Raw genomic sequence first — 18966 nt, 5'->3', positions numbered from 1 at the left:
CTGCATTTTTAGAAGCTCGCAGCAAGCATCTCGTCGACTTTCGTACATAGCGCATCAACAACACTGACACCAGCGTCGAATGTGTCCTTGACAACGCCCATAGTACCCTCGGGATAGCGTACAAGAACAGCAATCGCACCACCCGTTTTTACCACTCCATCTCCTGTCCAATCTCTTATCACCACGAAGATGTCAGTCGCGTTGATTGTTTGTTCGGTGTTTTGGCGATGTTGTTGTGTGCGAGGAATGAGATGTTCTCTGGATGCATGTCAGTTAAGATGCTAAGCGTGAGATAGAAGTGTCTTCAACATACGAGCTAGAGCGAGGATCCTTCGCTCGAGTTTGATAGCGCGATGGGCGGCGGCGACTTGATCGACGACAGTGTCGGGCGCTTCGTAACATTCGTTACGGAACGGGCGCATGAGATCGTAGATGCGCTGTTCGAGCGCGTTCGCAGGCTGAGGCGTAGACATTCCGGAGAGTTTGTTTGAGTTGATGTCAAAAGGGTGTTTGCCGCTTACGGGTGGTCGTGGGAGGAGAGAGAAGCGTGGAATAATGGCAACTGCCAATGACGAGAACGCCAAGACATCGTGGTTGCACCTGAAATTGTAGACTGAAAAGCTCGAATCTTCACCCTCACCTCCCCTCTACTTGCTATTAGTGCTCAAGATCCTCCTCCCTCCCGCAGCTGTCCCGAACTCACAAAAGATAACACCGTGACTGTCTTCGCGCTTCTCCGTCGCTCTCAACGTGGCTCCACCTTCACTTCGGGAAAGAAGTTCGCCAACGTCCTATCACACTCTTCCGTCAGGATCTCGATCACGCCTTTTCCATCTTCCTTCCTCGCCCAGCAGCGCATGACAGTGTGTGTGTATCCATTTCCATTGACAAAGATTCCCAATCCAGATATTCCCCCACCTCCTTTGATCATAGCAGACCAGTTGCGAGAGCCGATAGAGATATCGATTGGGACGATGGTTTTGCCGTACGAAGACTGGTTGTGGCGAATGATGAAGGCTAAATTCTCTTTGAAGAGGTGTCAGCCAGAGGAGTGAAGTTGAAGTGGGTAGAATGTCTACGTACCACAGAGGATGAGGAGTAGACGCTCTTCTTCTATTGCCGATACGGTGTTGGGAGCGTTCTTGTAACATTCTTCGCGGTAAGGCTGTAGGAGATCGTAGAGTCGCTGTTCGAGCGAATCAGTAGACATGACGAGTTGACTGGTCACGGCTTAATTGGTATATCTCGAAGTGGGGAGAATGAAGTGGATAGTACTGAACGCAGCGGATTTCTATGCAGGCGGTGGGGTGGGCCTGGAGTGTTTGCGCTAGGAACCAAGCCTGCTTCACTGTGCAAGCAGGTGCGGATAGTCAATTCTGCCTGAGCCCTAGAGGGTCGTGCGTGACTGCGGAAAATTTGAGACTTGTAACTTGGGATCTAGCAGCACTTTTCAGACATCTCCAACAGCGATACACTATTTGGTCAGCCCACACGGTCTCTTGCCTAAGACCCCATCTTTTACCCTCAGTAGCTGACACCATGGCCCTCATGCCATGAGATCTCCTGATCCATCATCCTCCTGATGAGCAAGGACATCTTTGATGACCTTGTCCACCTTGTCAGACAAGACATTCATCAACTCATCCTTCCCTCTGATTTGCGCCCACAGCAAGACTGTAAAGTTGCCCGGTCCTTGGTGGATGCAGATGGTAGCCCTGCGAGCGATGTTATTGCGAAGAGGGCCGCGGACGTCCAGAATAGGGATAGAAATCTGGGACACGAGTATGCCCGGGCCAGCGGTGAACTTGATGAGGAAAGCGATGTTGTCTGATAGAGGTAGGTCAGTCTCGTTCGGAGGAAGGGGCGAGAGAGGGAGGCAGACTAGACATGCTTTCGATGACATGCGAAGGAACAGCGCCACGGCGGGGGCTCAGGGTATTGAAGATGTGCTGTTGCACTGGGTCGATGGGAGACGAGGTCATCGTTCGTTGCTGTGAGGAAGCTAACCCTCAACGTCATAGAAGTCTAGTGAAGGTTTGGTGTCAAAGTCGAGGCCGCACTTCTGAGAACACGGCACCCGTGAGAGCGCACTGACTTCGCTACTCACCTTCACCGTCTGCGGTCATGCATCCTATTCTTAGGCTTTTTCCGTGCAGCAAAACGACCATCCGTGAATTCCATGTGGTCATCAAAATGCGCAAGCGCTTTCCCGGAGAACAGGGTTTAAGACAATGCTGGTATAGATTTCGTGTAGCGTCGTTATGATACCGATATAATGTTAAATCGCCTGTCACAAGCATCCACGGCCCCTAGCCAGCCCGCTGCTCCGTCCGATGCCTGCCCAGGCGTGTACAGTTGGAAAGATACAATACCCAATGCTGATGATAATACACAATAGAGCCACTACATTACCCACCCATGATATAGTAAAGATACATGCAATACCGGATAAACACCTCCCAGTCCCGCGCGCCAGCGCCTGACCGCGGCGCGTTTTGGCATCTACAATCCTCGTCACCTGCCTTCCTTGATCTTTACACAATCAGCAAACGCGGGAAAGTTGCCTCTGAAGCTTGGGCCCAGTGTCCAGTTGTTCAGGTCGCGGAGATGCGTTTCAAAGGCGGGATTGATGAGCCACTGGTCGTCTTCTTTGGGGAGCGGACCCATGGATGTGATACCGGCGGATATATGCGCAGCAGAAGGCTGTGGGGTGGAGGGATCTTGCGGTGAGCCGGCGTTGACATGTGTGGAGAAAGGCGAGGAGACCGAAACGGATGACGTCGTCGAGAGTGCCGAGGTATGGACTTTCGAAGCAGGGAGGAGACAGTCGCGGGGCTCGTAAGGCCAGTTCAGGGAAATGGTCGTCGTGAAGGGGATGAAGAAGTTTTCGAAGGATACTGGCGGGTGGCCAGCGACGAGTTTGTCGCGAAGGCGAGGCCTGGAATAGATCAGTCGTTATGTCCTTTTAATTGGTTTTCGAAGCGAATCTTAGTACGTACCATGGGAGATGATCGATCCATAAGGCGTGAGCAGTGAACAGCTGAGAAGGTCGTGGTGTAGCCCAATGTGGCAGCCGATCATAGTTCTCCTGCGTAGGTTCGATCTGCCAACGCATGATCAGGAACATGATGAATACTATCGCAACCTGTTCTGGCCTGCCGCAGATGTCTGGAAACGTGCGCAAGATGTCTGTAAAGAGCTTCGACAAGGGGTGTGCATCTACTGCGCGCTCCGGATACGCTAGAGACGTGAAGTTGGGGTAGTGTGGTCCAACCAGGGTCTTCATAGGTACGCCCTCGGCAGCGCGATTTTGACGGTCTTGTAGGAAGTCAAGCAAGATGACGTCCAGGGGGCATGTCGCTGGGAGATTGCGAGGTAGCGTGAGGTGGGCGACCATGCTCGGTGCATACATGGCATGCTGGCTACTACTGACATTGCTGGGTCGCGGCTGCTGTGGAGGGGGAAGATTTGGATCGACAGCCCTTCTTTGCCCATTGTCGAGAATGAAGTCTACGCCTAGACGCTCATCGAAAGGCATCTCTGACTGTAGATGGGGTGTTCGCGACTGGTCGAAATGCGGCCCGGGGCTGCCATTGGAGTAACGGCGCAAGTGGCTGTTTGGCGCGTCGTTTGGATACAGCCATGCTCTCCCCCCCTCGGTCACGCTGGGAGAATGTACGCCGTTCTGAGGTGAGGCCGTGGATAGCTCGTGGGACGCAATGTGGTACTGTCGTGGTTCGGCAGGTTGCACAGGCGCGTCGCGCTGTTGGTGAGGATGGATTGGAAGGGGCGATCGCTCGGCAGCAGCTGCCAGTTCTACCTCTTGTCAACATTCGTTCCTTCTTTGGGAGTAGTCATCGTACCATTGAGGCCACTCGTCGCACGCACAATGGGCTGGATGATGCTCAGGACGCTCTCGAGCCTCTTCCTGATATCTCCGTTCTCCGCCTGGACCGCCTCTTTCTCGCGGAGGACGACTTGCAGGTCATGGTATGGCTGCTGGCTCTCCAAATCCCGGATGCGCTGATTGAGGCGATCGATCTGGTTCTTCGTCCGCTCCCGGATGGCACGTTGAGCTTCGCGGTCGTTTGCGCGCTTTCGAGCAAGCTGTTCAGGCGTAAGGTTGGCAACGCCACGCGAGTTGGGGCCAGTCCTGCGCTTTTTGTTGGGCTGACCATCGCCCGAACCATCGTCTCTAGGGGCTCCTTCGGGCGTGTCTGCCTCCGCCGGCGACGCCATGCTGATCATGGATGCGTGTGGGCTGCGACTCAGGAGGGAAATGGACAAATCCTACCCCGAGTCATGACCCTGACACTGCAGCTGCGATGAGTTTTGCCTACAGCAAGCTAGACCCGAGCAGGCCTAGTGAATTATCGCCGCCCTGATCGATCGCGGGGACAGCACGCGTGGGGGGCGCGAACCTCGGGAATCTCGCCGGGTAACGCTCTCCGCACTTGCACAGTCTAGATTCAGAAGCGCGCCATGGGGTAGTTAGTGTGCTGTGGGTGATGGTAGCATTTCGCTGCCATCGCATGTTCTATCGCAACACTATGGCAGATCAGAATGTAAGCAAGCTGGGCATCGCTTCGGCGACACTCAAAGCCAGTACGCGCCTGCATCAACTGGTCAGAAGCAAGTACTAACATCTCCTACAGTGGGCTCTGCGCTGCAACGCTCCGTCACATCACCGTTCAAAGGCGAGAATGGCTCCAACACATACTTCAAGGACATCATGTTCGCCATGTTCCGGACGAATCTGGGAAACCTCGACCTTGCGCAAGACCGGTACATGAACGGCGCATCATCGACGCCTACCTACCTTCAGCATGCCGAGAAGTATAATTTCGTTCCAGATAGCATCAAGCTACCTAGTGGAACACAGGCGCATTGGCTGGGCAGCAGGAGCGCGAAGAAGGTTTTTGTGTACTTCAATGGTAGGTCAGCGAGTTCCAATATGGTGAGCGTCTGACTGATATAAACAGGCGGCGGATATGTGATGCCATGCACACCAGGCCATATGCTATGGCTCGACGACTTCCAAAAGTCACTCGGCCCCGACGTATCCGCGCTCCTCCTCGCGTACGACCTCGCACCAGAAGCAAGATATCCCAGCCAGCTGAAACAGGCAGTCGAGCTGCTTCACCATCTCGTGCACATCGAGGGGCGCAACCCTTCAGACCTAATTCTAGGAGGCGACTCGGCGGGCGGAAACCTCATACTCGGTCTGCTCTCACACCTCGCACATCCACATCCCGAGATTGCGCCGTTGTCACTTCCATCTAAGATCCATGCCGCGCTTCTAATCTCACCATGGTGCTCTTTGACCCAGACCAACACGCCAGCATTCGTCACGAACGCGCAACGCGACATGTTTGACGCGCGAACTCTCTCCCGCTGGGCGACTGCATTCCTCGGCTCTTCCTCTCCTTTCGCCGGCGACTTCTACTCCGAACCCGTTCTCGCAGCTCCAGAGTGGTGGGGGCCTGTTGCCGATGTTGTGGAAGAGGTCCTGATATGGGCGGGCGATAACGAGGTGCTCAAGGATGGCATTGAGGCATTTGCAAAGAAGTTCACACAGGGCTTTGGCAGCAAAGGTGGGCTGGTCACTACAGTCGTAACGCCAAAAGCGTGCCACGAAGAGATGGTTGTGGAGCGAATACTGGGTTACAAGGGCGACTCGGGCACTGGAAGTCAAGAGGTGGTTCAAAGCTGGGTTAAGGCGAAGCTGTGATCGATATAAGCTTGGACATCATATATATGTACGAATGGAAGACATAGGTAACATGGGATACGCGGCCGTGAAGACCACAATTGTCTGAATGGTGCCATGAGTTATCAAGATGACGTTTTCGTGCTCACACTCGGAGTTAAGGATAAAAGGCAATGACGATGGTTGTGCAGTGTGTAGATTACGCAAAGATACAGATCTGATGTGAGATGACTGTGGGGTATACGAGAATACGAACGAGCCCGCGGAGAGGCATCGGTACTAGCGCGATCGGGACCTTCGGAGACCGACCGCGGGTGACAATTACACCTACGCCATCAACGTCCTTCGTATAGCTCCTCGGATCTGGGAAGTCGGTACCCCGGAGGCAATTAACTGTGTCGAAGTCTACGACGATCGCGTTCCTGTATTGCAATGTGGCTTCATGAGCACCAAGAGGCTCGCCGCGGACCGGTCCCTGGTATCGTCGTGACCGCATCATTTGCCGCTGACCGACCCAAGCACGATGCCTGGACAACAACGCATGGCGTTTTGTTGTTTCGCCACGAGTAATCACTCAAAATCCTGTAGGAGTTCCACTAATGATCGGAAGAAAAGTAACATGGACTACCTAGTTACACTTTCATGACGTGCATGACAGAGTGCAAGTGAGATGCGGCTTGGATGTGTCACTACACACGTCACATCACCATTCGAACGTACATAAGCTGATGTTTTCATGCTCTCCATCGAAATCATTCAAATACCATTCGAATCCATCCCAAAATGCCATTCACTACTCAACTCCGCACCATTTCCCGACCCTTCATCCAGCAACCACATCTCTTCAAACAAACTTCTGTCAGAATGTCTTCTACCAACTCCACCAACTCGTACGGCCAGGGTGCATCGCACGCCACTGGTCAGAGCGCCGTCCCCAACAAGGTCCAAGAGGCTGCACCCAAGGGTCTTGAAGAGAGCCTCCCTGAAGGTGTAAGTTTATCATATCTGTCAACCGCGAAGTGAAGCATACTAACATTGCTATAGGTTCACCCAACTGGTAGCAACCCCAACAGCCAGTCTACCAGCAAGACCCATGCCCTGAACAACGGCGAAGACTCAATCGTCCCTAAGAAGGTCCAAGAGATCGTTCCCGAGTCTGTCGAGCGAGGTAAGAGCTCTACATGCAACGCAATAATGACGCGATCCTGACACACACGAAGCTCTTCCCAACTCGATCCACAACACTGGAGACCAATAGTCGCGTCCTACTACTTGGCGAAGGATCGACAATCAATAAGCCCACTGTATCATAATAATAAATCAACGTCGCATCCAACTACATCTTCTTCAGAGCTTATGGTGTGACGTATTGACCAACCCATTTTGGGGATACATTGAACTCCTACCTACACCGCGTGATGGAAGTAAGAACCTAAGAGTCTACGTTGCCTACGTACGTTGTGAATGGTTGTTTCTGAATGAATCTGGACTGCAGGTCACCTATTCAGCCTCTTCTTGGTATGACATTGCACAGGGTTGTTCGCGCCGAAGATTCCCGTCATTTGGTGTGTACCTGACGCTAGTGTTGAGCCGCGGTAAAGATGACGTTAGTCGAGCCCCACCATCCCGCCAGGTCTCCAGATCTTTTCCTAGCCATCACGACACCACGCCTCTCTACCCACGTGCACGCATTTCATCATGGCTTCCGCAACAGCAGCCGATATTCAGGGCCCGTCTCACCCCAACCCAGAAGGCCTCAACACATCGGCAAGCACTCAATTCCCGCCTATCAACATCGGCACGCGCAACTCGGTACTCGCCCAGATCCAGGCCCGCGCAGTCGAGCGAAGCTTGAAGGATGCGTACCCGGACCGAACCTTCAACATTTGCCCCGTCGTGGTGCAGGGAGACAGGGACAAGATCACACCCTTGCAGCAACTGAGTCAGGGAGAGAACGCGAAGAGTCTTTGGACGGGCGAATTGGAGAGCATGCTGGAATCTGGTGATCTAGATATCATCGTTCACTGCTTGAAGGGTATGTTCAGGGGCTTGCGCATTGAACGTTCGAACGAGTCGGGCTGACCAATAGAACAGACATGCCCACACAGCTGCCAGATCACCTTGAGATCGGTGCCATACTCCAGCGTGAAGATCCCCGCGATGCCCTCCTGATCTCCCCTCGTCTGCCCAAGGAAACAACATTAGCTACCCTTCCTCAAGGAGCCACCATCGGTACGTCATCGGTACGACGAGCTGCAACATTGAGGAAGCTATACCCACACTTGAAGTTTGCCGACCTCAGAGGCAACGTCGGTACGAGATTAGCGAAGCTCGATGCCGAAGACTCTCCGTACTCGGCCATTATTTTAGCCGCTGCCGGTTTGAAGCGAATGGGTCTCGACAATAGGATCACACAGTATCTGAGCAGTACGAGCGGAGGTATGCTTCATGCAGTTGGTCAGGGTGCTCTCGGGATCGAGATCAGGAAGAACGATAAGGCCATGAAAGATATCATGAGCAGTATTCGATGCGAGCGGACGACGAGAGCATGCTCAGCTGAGCGATCTCTACTACGCACTCTGGAAGGAGGCTGCAGCGTGCCTATCGGCGTTGAGACATCATGGAGAGGTGGAAAGGGTCTAGCTATCGGTGCGCAACCAGCAAAGGACTATGACATGCACGGAAATGCGGTAAAAGAGGAAGAGCCAGACGTTGACGACCAGGAACTAGTGTTGAGAGCCATGGTGGTCAGTGTAGACGGTACAGAATCTGTGGAGTACGAGACAGCGCGCAAAGTTCGATCATCAGAAGAGGCAGAAGAGATGGGACAAGAGGTTGCCAAGGTCTTGGTCGAGAAGGGCGCCGATAAGATTTTGAAAAAGATTAATGTGGAGAAGCAGTGGGCGGCCAAGAAGCAACTCGAGGAGCTACAAGCCAAGGCGACTAGCTCATAGATCAACCGCTATAACGATCAACGTATTACGAATCAGTGAAGCACCCTCAGTCGCTGATCTCGATGACAAGATGCTTTTTTGGCCTTGCTCTGCTTCACTGGCTAATGAACACCTACGTCTGTTTATGTGTTTGCGAACATCTCTCTGGAAAGGAGTACTACCTGAGTATCGATTACTGCTAGCACTCAAGACAGAGCAAAACATTCACAAAGACACAGATACAGAAAGCTCGTTGGCAAAGTTGTGACCCTTGGGCGCCTCAATATATAAGAAGTTTCGAGTACGCAAAGTATGACCTTTCTGCTATCAACTCCCTCAAAGTACTAAGCACAAGCCCTCAATCGCTACAAAATCATATCGCCAAAAGCTTCTCTCCGCTCCAAAACACCACACTCACATCGTCGTGCACAAGGCCATTAACCCAAAATCATCAGTGCCCAAGTATTCCATCAAATTTACTTCCAACATGTGCGAAGAAAGATGGACTCAGTACAAGGACTGCAACCACGAGCACACTTCAATGAGGCGGCATACACGCTGTCATCGACTTGAAGATGATGTCAACGCAAGGCAGTATGCGCAGTACGGCCGCGTGCGGCGGACAATCGAGTATCCGGACATGTACGGCCGGTGTTGGGCCAACGGCGCTGTTCCTGACGAGGGCTTCAAAGGTGGAAGGTGGGATAGTCGGTAGGTTGTGTTGGAAGTGCAGAATGGTAGGAAACGGCAGAGTGAGTTGAGAGAGTCACACGAGTGTTCGGAAATATGTATCGGCATCGGTATAGGCAAAAAACTTAAGTTCTCAATACTTCATACATTATCATAGTCTATATTAGTAACAGCCTATGCGGGCAAAACGCGTAAAGTGATGCTAATATATTACATATGCAGTATGAAGATCTTCCTAAAGCTTGCATAAGAAAGTGACTTTAGTGGTATTTTGGAAGGCATGCTGGCGATGGTGTCCCGTATGGTTTGCCAAGCGCTAATTCACGTGATACCGCGTCTGGTCGCTAACGGGATAAATCTGACTGAGGATTGAGCAATGCACTGTTGGGCCATAGCCGTCATGGAAATACGCTGGAGAGGACATGTTGAGATTGCACCTCGCTTGAGGCGAAAGAGCTTGTGCAAACGATGTTCGTCCGTCTTTGGGTTGTTCTATTATGCCCGTGTAGACAAAAAGGATTGTGGGTATCATTGACTGAAAATAGCTATACATGCGAACTCTACACGCCCAATCTACTGCTGCGGCTTATACACCATACCTCCCGTCCTTGTATAAGCGTCTGTGCTCGCCGGTCCAGCCCACCGTCTACTAACCTCCTCTCTATGCTTAACCTCTCTCTCATTTTGCACAGTAACGCAGCAACAGCAACAACATCCCTTGAGCAGATCGCTCCCAAAACTGCCTTCGAGTTTATACGCGCGCCGAATACGTGTCCGTTGCAGCATAGGGAATAGCCACCACAGCCCGCACGAAAGGCCCATGACCATGCAGTGTCCATTCGTGGAGCTGTGGCCGAGCATATCCGTGGGATCTTTCTTCGCGGATTTCTGGGACAGGCGGTACGAGGTGCGGCCGTAGAGGATGCAAGGGCAGAAAAGACCTGTTAGGCAGGTTGAAGGGTCCGGGCTGCATGCGCAGATGCCGTTTGACCATTCGTGTGACTTCTCTAGCTCCATGTTTGGATGCGATATCTGGCCTGGTTGGTGTGCAGCAAAATCGAGGCCGTTGGGGCCGTGTGCAGCGTCTGGAGAGAATACGGCATGGAAGTTGCTATTCTGGTTCGAGAAACCGTGTGGTGAATAGGGCTCGTTCGGATACGGCGAGTTTCGGAGCGTAGGGGAGGTTGGATTGTCTCGTGGCTGTTCTTTGTGCATAGAGTTGGCGGAGATGGGGGTCATTGGTGTCTTGTGCGGTAGCGGCGAGGTTTGATGTGTACCCGACGGCGGTGTAGGAGGGATGGGCGGCATGGCATACGTTCGGATGTTTGTATTGATGGGTGACAGGTTGCTCATCTGCCGAGCGTGCCTGCTCTGCTGTGTTTCAACCTGCGGTATCTGATGAATAGGTTCTGGTTGTGGTATTGACGAAACTGGGGAAAAGTGTTGCGCTTGCGGAGCATGCTGAGGCGAGACGGGCGAGACGGGAGGTTTAATGTCATGCGCATAAGACGGCGGCATGTAAGCAGTTTGCGATTGGGGCGGAATGATCGGGAGCTGCGCATCGAGCATCGATTGGGGGCGAGGGTCGATCGGCGTGTATCCCACTGGCGATGTTGGTAGTGAGATGGGCATGGAATGTGGCATGGGCGGATCATTCGGCGAAGATGTGTATACGAAAGCACGCATTTCTGCGGGTGTCTGCGCATACGAGAAGTGCCGTGATGAATCTGTGCTGACTTGGGGTTGCTGAGGCCGCTGAGGTTGTTGAGGCTGCTGAGGTTGCTGAGGCTGTACCGGCTGCCGGTATTGCTGAGGTTGTTGATACTGCTGAGGCTGATGCTGTGGTGCTTGCTGTTGCGGCTGTGTACAGGCCGGTGCATCATCCTCGAGAGGTTGCTGCCATGAGAACCTGTTGTGCTGCTGGGAAGTCATTTGAGGCTGAAGCTGCTGGTTCTGTCCATGCTGTCGGGGATCCATGATGCGCGATTGTCCTCAAGAAAGTCCGCTTGCAACGAGGCGCTTCTAACAGAGAAGACGAGTTGTGTACTAGATCGTATGTGATGTTAACTCTGAGTGTAGAGTCAGCGGGAACATCCGGTGGCACAGCCGTTATGAGCTGTTGGAGGTGAGCTGGAATATGGTTGGGATCAAGCCGGGGGCCAGGAGGTCTGATATCAGGTCAAAGGGCTGCACGTCAGGTACATGCACAAGTACGAGGTCCAAAGAAAGGCAGCCCTGCATCAGAGCCGCCTATCGCTCCGGTTGGCTCTTGGCCATGCCTCATGTCATAGGCGAGCAGCATAGTGGACGCAGATTCGTAGAGCTCCCGCCGTAAGATGGCTCTCTTTTTAGACTTGCAGTGAGGCGCGGGCTTGGCCAATTGAGGTTGGAGGTGAGGTGTGACAACGTTGTGGAGCGAGTCGGTCGGCGCTTACGGGTGGCTCGGCCCCAACGTGCAGACCAATGACGGGGCTCTTTCCTCCACTACGCGTTCTCGGCCACCGTTCCTGGGTCGCATTTAGGGCCCTTCTCTTGCATCCGGACAAAGACTCCTCATCATTGGAAAACGCCGCAGTTTGAAGAACAACGAGCACAGCCCGGTGGCGCAGATGTTGCGGGTCCGTGACTGTTCACGTGTTTCAACGCGATCGAGTCATGCCTTACGTTTGCAAATCGCCGTGATAGCACTGGGCACGTAGATAAAGACACTGTGCTTGAAACTTCAACATGTCCCGTCACGGGTGAGACACATAATACAGTCATATTTGAAGTGGTGACATAGTTTGATTCAAGACTATACAAGGGCGGCGGAATGCGCGCTCGCCGTGAAGGTATTATAGGAATCGGGACAGAGAGGGTCGGGACGGCACGAGGGTACGATCTATGCGTCCTTGTCCTGCTGGGCCTTTCCACGCTCCTCCTTGTTCTCCGCGCCTGGACGCTCAGTGGAGACGGTTCCTTGCAGCTTAGCGGTTTCGGCAACACCCTCGCCCTTTTTGCTCTTCTCTTCCTGCTTGGAGATCTGCGAGGTGTGGTGGGTGTTGTCATTGGAGAGTCCCTTTTGCTTGCCAGACATCTCGTTCTGGCTCTTGGTTTCGTCCTTGCGGGGGTCGGGCTGTACTAGTTAGCATGTTGTGTGCAATGAACATGTTGACACACTGACCTTGTCGGACTGGTCAGGAGATTGGCTGTCCTTCTCCTCGCTATTCTCCTTGGTAGGCTTCTCTGGGTTTTGCTGGTCGCTCTTTGGCTCCTCCTTAGATTCGTCCTCTGACTCGTCCTTAGACTCGTCCTTGGTTTCCTCCTCGGGCTCATCCTCCTTGTTCTCCTCTCCAACGGTAGATCCGGTGCCAGTCTTCTCAGCACCGCCCTCGCCATGTGGGTCGCCGAGGGGGTGGTGTTCAGCGCCGTGGTTCGTGTCTTGGGTTACGACAACGTAAAGACCAAGAGTGGTGCCGACGACGGCTGCGGCCATCCTGGATATCTTGGTTAGTATCAGGTATGTTATGAGACTTGACGCAATGTGTACACAGCTTGGCTGCTTTACAAAAGCGGAATAGTACTTTCACACGCCCAGCTACTCAATTCGAGGGCTGTGTGTAACATGCTGCATATTTGCATTCGCGTTCATCTGACCATCGAAATGAAATTGACATACCATGGGACATCGCTGCTCTTAGCCTCACCCTCGGGACCGTGGCCGCTGGCGTAGGTTCGGCGTTGGACAGCTCGTTGCCATGGCTGGAGCTCGGCAGCGCGGATACACCTCGCCGGGCGAGCTGCGCGTGCCAATGAAGAAGCGCGGAGAGCAGATGACCTGATGAAAGACATGATGAAGCTGTAGAGGGATGAGTTGAAGCTCGCGACGGGCAATTGATGGCAGACTCGGAGTTGGGATGCGCGCAAGAGAAAGATCACGTCAGTCAGAATTATCGGTACGTCACATTGTGGCCCCTGCTTCCGAGGTCTAGCTCCGCGTTCTTGCATCACGTGTGCTTGACCTCGAATACTCCCGACCCAAGCTTGCGTGAGGCTGCAGAATCATCGCATAATGATCGTACACGAATGATTTCTTCAGAAATGGCTGGATATAAGTGTGTTGTATCGATACTTGGAAGACAGCAACTGTGGATCCCGGTGGTGAGAATCACGTCCTGGGCCAACTATCAGAATATGATTCAAAGGATACGCGCATGAACGATTCTTGATACTGTGTACATGAAGGAGACTATAGTGAGAACAGTGTTATCCGCTCAAGCGTTTGGAACAGCCACCTTATACAAGGGAAAAACCGAACACCTTAGAGCCTACGTTGACGTTGGGCCCCCTACTTTGCATGTTTTTATCTTAATGTAGGCTCCAGGGTGTTCGGATTTTCCCTTGTATGAGGTGCAGCTCTTTGATACCCTGTAATTGCACAGAGGCCGTGCGCAGGTTGGAGCTCTGAAAGCGACGCAGGCAACAATTGTCCAAAAGCTTCCATAGCGCTCTCCCTCCTCCAACGCGGCCACTGGTGCCTCCATTCTACAATTAAAACCGCAGCTCGCCCACAAGCTTTTCCATTCTTCTCCCTTCCTTTCGCTCTTCACTGCGACTTTGAAGCTGTACAGCACCGTCAACCCCGCCAAAGCTGCCCCGCCACACTGCACGCGCCCCAGACTGCGGGCTCACATTTGTGATACCAGACGCGCGAAGTGCTGTAGGCCTAAACACCAGCCATGGCGCCGCCCTCTTCGGTCCCGCCCAACCCGACCGCCCATAATGTCGCCCAGCTGCTCCCCCGGTTCGCCGACGATGACCCCGATTTCCGCTTCATGGCCCTGAGCGACCTGCACGACATCCTCCTCATAGCTCACCCTGGCCTACTCCTCCACGATGATGTCGTTTCGGCCAAGACGGTCGAGGGCCTCCTCACAACACTGGTCGACACCAACGGCGAGGTCCAGAACCAAGCCATCAAGTGTTTAGGCCCTTTCGTCAACAAGATCAGCGATAAGACGCTTCCTGTCATGATCGACAAGTTATCTACGCTTCCCACCGGCAATACAGTCGACCAGTCCATACCCGCTATGGCCCTCCGCGAAGTCGTCATAACCCTCCCCCGTCCTACCACCGGTGCTGCGCGGAGCAAGTCGGTACAAGATGCATACAGCGCCATCAGCAGGGTCCTGATACCGCGTCTGATCGGATACAATGTTATACAACCAGCACAACAGGGCCTGACTCAACCGCCCAAGGGCATGTTGGAGTCAGACCTCGAGAAGGGTTCGGACAGCAACGCTCTCGACGTTCTCATTGAAGTCGCCAAGTGCTTTGGTCCTATGTTGCAGGATGTAGAAATCCAAGCTTTGCAGCAGATCACCTTCGCCATACTCGAGAATGACCGGGCAAGCTCTATGATGAAGAAGAAGTCCGTCACCGCCATCTCGGTACTGGCCGGTTACTTCTCAGACCAGCTCCTGAGTAGTTTCCTTTCAAAGGTTATCGAGCTCCTGCGGGATCCCCACCTTACTCGCAGCAAGCGGAAGCTGTACATCACCATTCTGGGCTCCATGGCCCGTTCTATCCCACGCAAATTCGGTCCCTACCTGAAGACACTGGCACCCTTTGTTCTGAGCGCCTTGAGCACACAGGAGCAAGACGAGGAGATGGATACCTCAGATGACGAAGGCGAGCGCGACCCTGAAATTGACGAGGTGCTCGAAGCCGCCCTCATTGCATTGGATGGTTTCCTTGCCTCTTGCTCGCAGGACATGCGCATGTACACCGACGAAACCATCGAAGCAGCGACGCGCTACCTCAAATACGACCCTAATCTCGCGCAGGACGACGACGATGACGACGATGATATGCCAAGCGACGAAGAAGACGCGCTTGAAGGCGATGACTTTGAAGAGGAGACGGGTTACGATGACGATGAGGACGCAAGCTGGAAGGTCCGTAGGTGTGCGGCCAAGGTACTTTACACCCTGATCTCGACACGAAGCAACGGCGATCTTCTCGACGACGGAACTCTCTACGACCGGGTTGCGCCAGCACTTATAACACGGTTCAAAGAGCGGGAAGACAACGTGCGATTGGAGGTCCTAGCCGCCTTATCCAACTTGATCAAGAAGTCGGGTGACGGACCCTCGCCTGTCAAGTTCGCTGATGAGACACCTCAGAGTGGTACAATGCCACCACCGCCAAGCAAGAAGCGTCGTCGTGGCGGTAGTGATGCTAGCATGTTTGATCTGCAGGTCAATTCATCCTTGTCAATGGGCTATGCTTCACCCGCACCAGCCGGCACGCCTCCAGTCGGCCCTCGCGCAAGCTTAGCTAAGATCAGCCCGGAAATTGTCAAGGGCATCGCGCAGCTCCTAAAGCAGTCATCATGCCCACCTACCACCAAGCAGGCGTCTATCTCTTTGATCAAGGACATCGTCATCACCCAGCGTGGCGGTCTGGATGGGTACCTCAACCAACTGATCAACCCTGTTGTAGAAGCTGCAAAGATTACTGGTGGTTCGACAAGTAGTGCTTCCGCTACCGCTAATACCTTACGCACTCAAGCTTTGCAGCTGATAGGAGCCATCGCCGATACTCACTCGTCCAAATCCATCCAGCCATATGTAGCGGCTATCATTGACGCGCTCCTCCGTGGGGTCAAGGATAAGTACAGCAAGTTGTCTATCGAAGCTCTGGCAGCAACAGAGCAAGTCATCAAGGCCCTCACACCTCCTCGAGCAGCTACAGCAGGAACAGAGAACCAGCAATATCTAGAGCAGTTATTTGATGCGTTGGTCAACCGCATATCAGCGAACGATGCGGACGTAGAAGTTCGACGGAGTGCCATTCACGTCCTTGGATTGTTGCTTGGTAGGAGCTCTGGTGAACAAGGCCTCCTCTCCTCGCCAAAGAGAACGGCTGGACTTGAACTTCTGGTAGAACGCCTGAAGAACGAGTTGACAAGGCTTGCTTCAGTACGTGCTGTTGATTCTGTCGCTGCCCACACCAAGGCGCAGGATGAGTTGTCAGCCAGGTGGGTGCAAAATGTCGCACTGGAACTTGCTGCCCAATTACGGAAAGCCAGTCGCGTATTACGCGGTGCCAGCCTAAGCGCGCTGCGTACTCTCTCATTAAACTCGCTATCACGGAGCCAGCTCGATAATAAGACTAAAGCACAGGTGGTGGAGATGCTGCTTCCGCTGCTGAACGCCAGCGACCTGCACCTCCTGGGACCGGCTCTCATCATCTTGGCTACATTCGTCAAGGACGATGCGCAAGCCATCATGACACCCAGCCTCAATGACGCACTCTGTCAAGTCGCTCAAGGCTCGATAAGCGGAACACCGTTGGATGCACTTCTTCAGCTAGTACGCACTATCGGTGAGCAACGCGCCGGAAAGGCCTTGATGCAAGCACTGCTACAACAAGTTGGTGTATCCGGGCATCCAGAGGTGGTAGGCAAGGTTATCGGTAACCTGCTTGTATATGGTGGCGATAGTGTTGGCGTAAAACTTGAGCAATTCATCACTGAGCTTGAGACGGCACAAGACGACAAGCGCAAGTGTCTTGCCCTAGTCGTACTTGGAGAATCTGCATTGCGCCTAGGTTCGCAATCTTCCATCGATCCCAAGTTATTCATCAAGTACTTCTCTGCTAAGTCCGAGAACGTGCCGCTTGCGGCCGCTGTTGCGCTTGGCCGAGCCGGTGCTGGAAGTGTCAGCAAATACCTTCCCGTCATTCTGTCATCCATGGGACAGCCCTCTTCACCGCAGTATCTGTTCCTACACGCTATCAAGGAAATCCTTCAGCATGACGACACGGAGTCGGAGATCATCCCGTACACGTCGACACTCTGGCAAAATCTCGTTGTTGCTTCTCAACTCGAAGACAACAAAGCGATCGGCGCAGAGTGCATTGGCAGGCTTACCATCATTGACCCGAAGACGTACCTTCCTCAACTTCAGGTTAGACCTCCGCATAGTTTTGTTTGTTTTCAACAGCTAATTAATAATCTAGGCGTTCTTGAACGACCGCAAGGAAAGCTTACGCGCTATGGTCATTTCTGCTCTACGATACACTTTCACCGATACCGATGAAGCCTACGACGAGTACCTCCGCCCCATCGTTGTGCCCATGCTTGTACAAATGCTCAACGAGCCCGATCTCGAGAATCGCCGTCTTGCTCTTATGACGTTCAACTCTGCCATGCACAACAAGCCGGACATTATCCTACCTGCACTCGACCAGCTGCTTCCACTGGCCATGAAGGAGACCGTCATCAAGCCTGAGCTTATCCGCGAGGTGCAAATGGGTCCATTCAAGCTCAAGGTCGACGACGGCTTGGAGATCCGCAAGAGCGCATACGAGACCCTCTATGCTCTTCTCGAGAAAGCCTTCGCACGACTATCGCCCATCGAGGTCTCGGACTTCTTCGACCGTATCGTCGCTGGTATTACCGACGAGCACGACATTCGAGTTTTGTGCAACCTCATGCTCACCAAGCTCATGATCATTGCACCGGACCAGGTCCGCTCGCGTCTGGATTCTCTTGCCGAGAATTTCCGGACTGTACTTGCTGTCAAGCCAAAGGAGAATGCTGTCAAGCAGGAGATCGAGAAGATCCACGAAGGCGCCAAGGGCGTGCTCAAAGTGTCCATGCAGCTTAACAAGCAAATGGGAACCGAAGCCGGTATAGGCCAGGACGACTCACAGTCTCGCGTCTGGGCACAGTACTGGGATCAGATCCAGAAGGAACATGAGAAGGGTCTAAAGGCTGTTGCAGAGGAGCTCAAGGAGCGTGATCGCTAGCGGCGCACAACTAGTCCCCCTCCCATGTACCTCAACCAGTACCCAAGCGATCCTTCCCATCTTTTACATCCCATTTTCCGCGATAAGTTGCGCGACGAGATAGCGCTAGAAGGACGTGAAAGGATGTTCAAATGCATGGTTTGGAAATGGCGCGAAGATGGGAAATAGAGAAGGCATTTGGTGATCGCATCGACGCGATATGAATACGAAACATGATACCATCCAAACCATCCCGGGTGAGCTCTAGCATATGCAGTGATGTCGTGACATGACCTAATTCACAATGTTATTGATAGTCCCATCCGACTGTCCTACTCATCCTCTCCATCCAAAACTCCATGTCTCCCAAAAACCCCCATCGCCAGCAGCGCAAAGTGCCCCTCAACGACTGGTCTTGCCACAAACGGGTAATCAGTATAACCGCCATCCTCAGTCGTCATGAAGTGATCCGAGAGCGCTTTGTTTGTACTCGTCTCATTGATTCACTTTGCCAACGAGGTCACAAACAAAGCCCGCGTCTCAGGTCGACTAGTAGCTACGGCCCACATTTTCCAATCACTCTTGGTCCATATATGTCTGTTGTCGAGGGGTACACCGTACGTCCGAGCGACAGTAGGATAGAAGTCCGACTGCATGGTGAAGAGCGGTTTGGGAATCGACCACAGATTAAAGAGAAAGGCGGGGGAGATGCTGTAGAGGATTTTGTAGGAGGAAGGGAGGTTACATGCGAGAAGAGTATGGTTAGTAGAGGGGTTGATGGCTGATTGGTGTTGTTTTGCTAGCAACCATCTCATGTACAAAGAGATGATTGCTTACAACTGTTTGTAGCAAGCATGC

The 18966-nt window shown here is 53.1% G+C and overlaps 8 protein-coding genes across 8 annotated transcripts; 4 read left to right on the top strand and 4 right to left on the bottom strand.

Moving 5' to 3' along the window:
* Window positions 1–8: 8 nt before the first annotated feature.
* On the bottom strand, window positions 9–1210 carry BKA58DRAFT_437744 (uncharacterized protein; the record flags this gene model as incomplete). The annotated part of the gene is made up of 4 exons (XM_046173519.1): window positions 9–256; window positions 314–647; window positions 761–1026; window positions 1084–1210. The coding sequence occupies 4 exons, from the start codon at window positions 1208–1210 to the stop codon at window positions 9–11; spliced, it is 975 nt and encodes a 324-aa protein (XP_046027757.1).
* A 1012-nt stretch (window positions 1211–2222) lies between these two features.
* Window positions 2223–4261, bottom strand: BKA58DRAFT_357306 (uncharacterized protein). Its single transcript, XM_046168683.1, has 3 exons — window positions 3864–4261; window positions 3000–3816; window positions 2223–2938 (listed from the first exon to the last, which is right to left on the bottom strand). The coding sequence occupies exons 1-3, from the start codon at window positions 4246–4248 to the stop codon at window positions 2515–2517; spliced, it is 1626 nt and encodes a 541-aa protein (XP_046027756.1). The 5' UTR covers window positions 4249–4261; the 3' UTR covers window positions 2223–2514.
* Window positions 4262–4550: 289 nt separating this feature from the next.
* Window positions 4551–5731, top strand: BKA58DRAFT_312088 (Alpha/Beta hydrolase protein; the record flags this gene model as incomplete). Its single annotated transcript, XM_046167364.1, has 3 exons — window positions 4551–4605; window positions 4656–4934; window positions 4983–5731. 3 exons carry the CDS (start codon window positions 4551–4553, stop codon window positions 5729–5731), a joined length of 1083 nt encoding a protein of 360 aa, XP_046027755.1.
* A 762-nt stretch (window positions 5732–6493) lies between these two features.
* On the top strand, window positions 6494–7230 carry BKA58DRAFT_419237 (uncharacterized protein; the record flags this gene model as incomplete). The annotated part of the gene is made up of 3 exons (XM_046172701.1): window positions 6494–6700; window positions 6755–6878; window positions 6931–7230. 3 exons carry the CDS (start codon window positions 6494–6496, stop codon window positions 6966–6968), a joined length of 369 nt encoding a protein of 122 aa, XP_046027754.1. The 3' UTR covers window positions 6969–7230.
* Window positions 7231–7408: 178 nt separating this feature from the next.
* Window positions 7409–8664, top strand: BKA58DRAFT_399944 (porphobilinogen deaminase, dipyromethane cofactor binding domain-containing protein; the record flags this gene model as incomplete). Its single annotated transcript, XM_046171571.1, has 2 exons — window positions 7409–7745; window positions 7805–8664. The coding sequence occupies 2 exons, from the start codon at window positions 7409–7411 to the stop codon at window positions 8662–8664; spliced, it is 1197 nt and encodes a 398-aa protein (XP_046027753.1).
* Window positions 8665–9557: 893 nt separating this feature from the next.
* On the bottom strand, window positions 9558–11725 carry BKA58DRAFT_380455 (PLAC8 family-domain-containing protein). Its single transcript, XM_046169909.1, has one exon. The coding sequence runs from the start codon at window positions 11308–11310 to the stop codon at window positions 9907–9909; it is 1404 nt and encodes a 467-aa protein (XP_046027752.1). The 5' UTR covers window positions 11311–11725; the 3' UTR covers window positions 9558–9906.
* A 176-nt stretch (window positions 11726–11901) lies between these two features.
* On the bottom strand, window positions 11902–13252 carry BKA58DRAFT_380454 (uncharacterized protein). Its single transcript, XM_046169908.1, has 3 exons — window positions 12992–13252; window positions 12497–12809; window positions 11902–12448 (listed from the first exon to the last, which is right to left on the bottom strand). The coding sequence occupies exons 1-3, from the start codon at window positions 13162–13164 to the stop codon at window positions 12215–12217; spliced, it is 720 nt and encodes a 239-aa protein (XP_046027751.1). The 5' UTR covers window positions 13165–13252; the 3' UTR covers window positions 11902–12214.
* Window positions 13253–13654: 402 nt separating this feature from the next.
* On the top strand, window positions 13655–18407 carry BKA58DRAFT_357296 (armadillo-type protein). Its single transcript, XM_046168682.1, has 2 exons — window positions 13655–17285; window positions 17338–18407. Exons 1-2 carry the CDS (start codon window positions 14052–14054, stop codon window positions 18127–18129), a joined length of 4026 nt encoding a protein of 1341 aa, XP_046027750.1. The 5' UTR covers window positions 13655–14051; the 3' UTR covers window positions 18130–18407.
* The last annotated feature ends 559 nt before the right edge of the window (window positions 18408–18966 follow it).

The sequence above is a fragment of the Alternaria rosae genome, assembly GCF_020736505.1.
Source record: "Alternaria rosae strain MPI-PUGE-AT-0040 chromosome Unknown BKA58scaffold_3, whole genome shotgun sequence".
NCBI lineage: Eukaryota > Fungi > Ascomycota > Dothideomycetes > Pleosporales > Pleosporaceae > Alternaria > Alternaria rosae.
The sequence above is the reverse complement of the archived record's forward strand: the minus strand, read 5'-3'. Positions and strand labels throughout refer to the sequence as shown.